The sequence below is a fragment of the Haliaeetus leucocephalus genome, unplaced genomic scaffold (genome assembly GCF_000737465.1).
Source record: "Haliaeetus leucocephalus isolate CR32 unplaced genomic scaffold, Haliaeetus_leucocephalus-4.0 Scaffold2, whole genome shotgun sequence".
Taxonomy (NCBI): Eukaryota; Metazoa; Chordata; class Aves; order Accipitriformes; family Accipitridae; genus Haliaeetus; species Haliaeetus leucocephalus.
In genome coordinates, this window is record NW_010972438.1 from 10,998,594 (window position 1) to 11,002,377 (window position 3,784).

Here is a 3,784-nt window from a genome sequence, read left to right on the forward strand (position 1 = left end):
CCGATCCCTGTCCCCTGCCCAGCCTCGACCCCGGGCACAGCCCCGAACCCCCCCCAACAGTACCAAAGCCCACTGGCCCTGACCCCACCTAGCCCCAAACCCCCAGACACCCCCAAAAACCTGCCCAACCCGACGCCCCCGCACAACCCCAATCCTCCCACACCCCAAATATGAGCCCTTGCATCACCCCAACTCCCCCCCACTCCCCCAAACCCTTGCATGGCCCCAGCCCCAGCACAGCCCCCTGCCCCACTCACGCCGGCAGCTGCGCTGCAGGGCATTGCCGTAGTAGCCGGGCTGGCAGTGGGCGCAGCGGGGCCCAGCGGTGTGGTACAGGCAGCGCAGGCAGTGCCCCGTGCGGGGGTCACAGGCCCCCGGGTCGCTGGCATCGATGTTGTTGTTGCATTGACAGGGCCGGCACACGCCACCCTCCATCTCCGGTGTCCCAAAGTAGCCGGGGGAGCAGCGGTCGCAGCGGGGCCCTGCAGGGATGGGGGGGCTGTGGGTGCTGGGGTCCCTCAGCCCCAGTGCCGAGGGGTTCCCACTGCACGGCACTTGCTCTGCCCCTCACCGGCGTATCCAGGCGCACAGAGGCAGACGATGTGGTGGGTCTCCTCGTCGGCGTGGCAGGCACTCCCGTGGTAGTGCCGTGTGCCGGGGTAGCCAGGGCAGGGGCAGGGCCGGCACTGCTGCCCCGAGCCCAGCACTGGGTCCCCGTAGTACCCGTCTTGGCACCTGCGAGGATGAGGGGTGAGTACCATGGGGTCCATCATATCCCATCCCACTATCCCATCTCTGCCATGCCATGCCATCATATCCCATGTCATCTCATCTCATCTCATCCATCCCATCATATCCCATCCCACTATCCCATCTCATTCCATCATATCCCATCCCATCCCATCTCATCCATCCCATCCCATCATATCCCATCCCACTGTCCTATTATATCCCATCCTATCCTATCCCATCCAATTGTATCTATGCCATCCCATCTCATCCCATCCTATGCATGCCATGCCGTGCTGTCTCATCCCATCTCCTCCCACCAGGCTCACCTCTCGCAGTGCCGTCCAGCAGTGTGGTCGCGGCAGCGCAGGCAGCTGCCTGTCTGGGGGTCGCACTCCTCGGTGTGCCCGTTGCACTGGCAGGGCCGGCAGGTGGGAAAGCCCCAGTGGCCAGGCTGGCACTGGTCACACTGCCGGCCCACAGCACCAGGCTGGCAGCGGCACTGCCCGCTCACCGCGTCGCACAGCTGTGACACCGAGCCCTCCGGGGAGCAGGCGCAGACTGCGGGATGGCATGGCTCGGGTCAGGCACATGGGTACAGGGACAGACATACAGATGGGGGACCAGCACCCAGGGCATGCCCAACCCACAGGCTATGGCACAGGAGGGCTCATGTGGACACACAGGTGGGCAGACAGACGGGCGGATGGACAGATAAGTGAGTGCAAGGCAGGGCAGTGCCCATGCCAGGCAGGAGCATGGGGCTCACATGGATGGATGGATGGAAAGACAGATGGACAGAGGGGGAACTGGGACCCAGCACACAGGCTGCAGGACAACAGGGCTGAGATGGACACATGCACGGACCGATGGACAGACAGACAAGTGAACAGGCAGATGGGCAGCAAACGGGGCTCTGACAGCTGGACAGACAGACAGGAGGGACAAGGATGCCTGGCAGGTGCAGATCCCACTACTCACGGCTGCAGCCCAGGGGTCCGAAGCCGTAGCTGCCTGGGGCACAGCGGTCACAGCGCCGGCCGAGGACGTGGGGCTTGCACTCACACTGCCCTCCCTGCACCTGGCACTCGCTGCTGCGGGAGCCCTGTGGGTCGCACTGGCAGGCTGCGGGCAGCAGGGCCAGTGTGGGGCCAGGGCTGCCCTGCCCACACCCTGCCCGCACTCTGCCACCGCTCCCCTGCCCAACCCTGCTGCGGGCATGGCTTCATCCTGTCCCGCTGCACCGGGTAACCCTGCCCACCCCTGCAACGGACATGGCCTCATCCTGACCCACTGCAACAATCATGGCCACATCCTGACCCACTGGCATGGGTACCCCTGCCCACCCCTGCCATGGGCATGGCCCCATCCCAACCCACTGCCCTGGGTATCCCACTCCACCCTGCCATGGGCATGGCCCCATCCTGACCTGCTGCAATGGGCACGGCCCAATCCTGACCCACTGCCCAGGGTACCCCTGCCCACCCTGCCTGACCCACGGCACCGGGCAGGGCTCCACCCTCGCCCACTGCCCCAGTCACGTCCCCCGACCCCGGCAGGGTGCCCTGCCCGCAGCGGCCCCACTCACGCAGTGCCCCGCCGTGCAGCAGGGCTGACACGCTGCAGACCAGGCGGGTGCAGGCCTGGGCCAGGGGGTGTGGGGGGGCCATGCGAAACGCCTCCAGGCACCGATATCGCTCCAGCTCCTCCCGGCGTGCCGCTGCCTCCGCCCCGTGGAAGCCCGGCAACTCCGACACCCGGGGCAGGAGCACCAGCTGTGCCGGGAAGCAGGGAGGGGAGAGGAGATGGGTCTGGGGGGGCACAGCCACTCCCTGCCGTGGGACCTGGCCCCTGGATCCCAGACTGGATCCATCTGCCATGGGGCAGCCCCGACCACCCCAGACCCATTGACAGGCCCAGCTCCATTGACAGCCCCAACCCCATCAGCATCCCCAACCCCATTGATACTCCCACCCAAATTGCCATCCCCACAGGCCTCCTTATCCCTGTCCCCATTGACATTCCCAAGGCCAACCCAAACTCCATCAACATCCCCATTCCTATCCCCATCCTCATCCCACCCCATCCCATCCCCATCCCCCATGCAGCCCCAGAGGGAGGTCACTGCCGACCCCAGCCCATGGTCCCTCATCCCTGCCCATCACCCCACTCCTGCTGAGCCCCAGGCGTGGGGCGCAGCGGGACCCCCCTCACCGAGTCGATGAGGATGAAGGCGCTGGGGTGGCGCTGGGTGACTCCAGCCCGTTGAAGCCGCATGGTCACCTCGTAGGGGGTGCTGGGCTCAAAGCAGAAGGGCCGGGACAGCAGCACATACCTGTGCAGAGGCAGGCGTCAGGGCACGGGCACAAAAGGGCCATGGGAATGGCCATGGGACAGCAGCAGAACCCAACCACCTCCATTGTCCCCATCCCTCACCTGTATGGTAGGATTATCCGTTTCCATCCCATCCCCATTCCTCAGTTCTGGGAGTGTGTCAGGGCTGTCCTTGTCCCTGTCCTGTCCCGATCCTTGTCCCCATCCCCACCCTGTCCCCATCCTCATCCCGTCCCCATCCCCATCCCACCCTCATCCCATCCCATCCCCACCTCTGGCTGTGGGGCAGGCTCTCACGGTACATCTGCTCGGAGGGCAGCACGTTCCCGCAGCGAGGGCTGGTGGGCAGCGCCCGGGAGCTGACGCCGACCACAGCCTCCCAGTCCTCGGCCGACTACGGTGACAGGCGAGGTGGCGTCAGGGCCGTGCCATGCCGTACACGCCGTGGCTGTGGCCGTGGCTGCGCTCACCTCAGGCTCGTAGCGCAGCAGCAGCTCGTAGTCCATGGGGTAGGGCACGTCATCCACGCGGAAGGTCAGGCCAGCCCCGTCTCTCACCCGGGCGAACCCCGAGCCCGTCCACGTCACCATGCGCCCGGTGCCGTCCCGCACCACCTCCTCCACGTCCGGCTGGGCAGAGCACCGGCACAGGTCGGCCCTGGCTCCCCCCGCTCTGCCCCCCCAGCCACCCCTGCCCTGCAGCACCCCGCCATGCCCCATCC

At 66.4% G+C, this 3,784-nt stretch overlaps 1 protein-coding gene across 1 annotated transcript in view; it reads right to left on the reverse strand.

The window, feature by feature from the left end:
- Positions 1–3,784, reverse strand: part of LOC104835479 (laminin subunit beta-2-like) — a 13,765-nt gene that overhangs the window by 4,583 nt on the left and 5,398 nt on the right. The window contains exons 15-22 of the mRNA XM_010573473.1: positions 3,534–3,712; positions 3,336–3,457; positions 2,944–3,064; positions 2,318–2,504; positions 1,711–1,854; positions 1,059–1,290; positions 572–735; positions 258–482 (exon numbers count right to left, since the gene is read on the reverse strand). Coding sequence (XP_010571775.1) covers positions 258–482; positions 572–735; positions 1,059–1,290; positions 1,711–1,854; positions 2,318–2,504; positions 2,944–3,064; positions 3,336–3,457; positions 3,534–3,712 — 1,374 coding nt within the window. The remainder of the gene's footprint in view (positions 1–257; positions 483–571; positions 736–1,058; positions 1,291–1,710; positions 1,855–2,317; positions 2,505–2,943; positions 3,065–3,335; positions 3,458–3,533; positions 3,713–3,784) is intronic.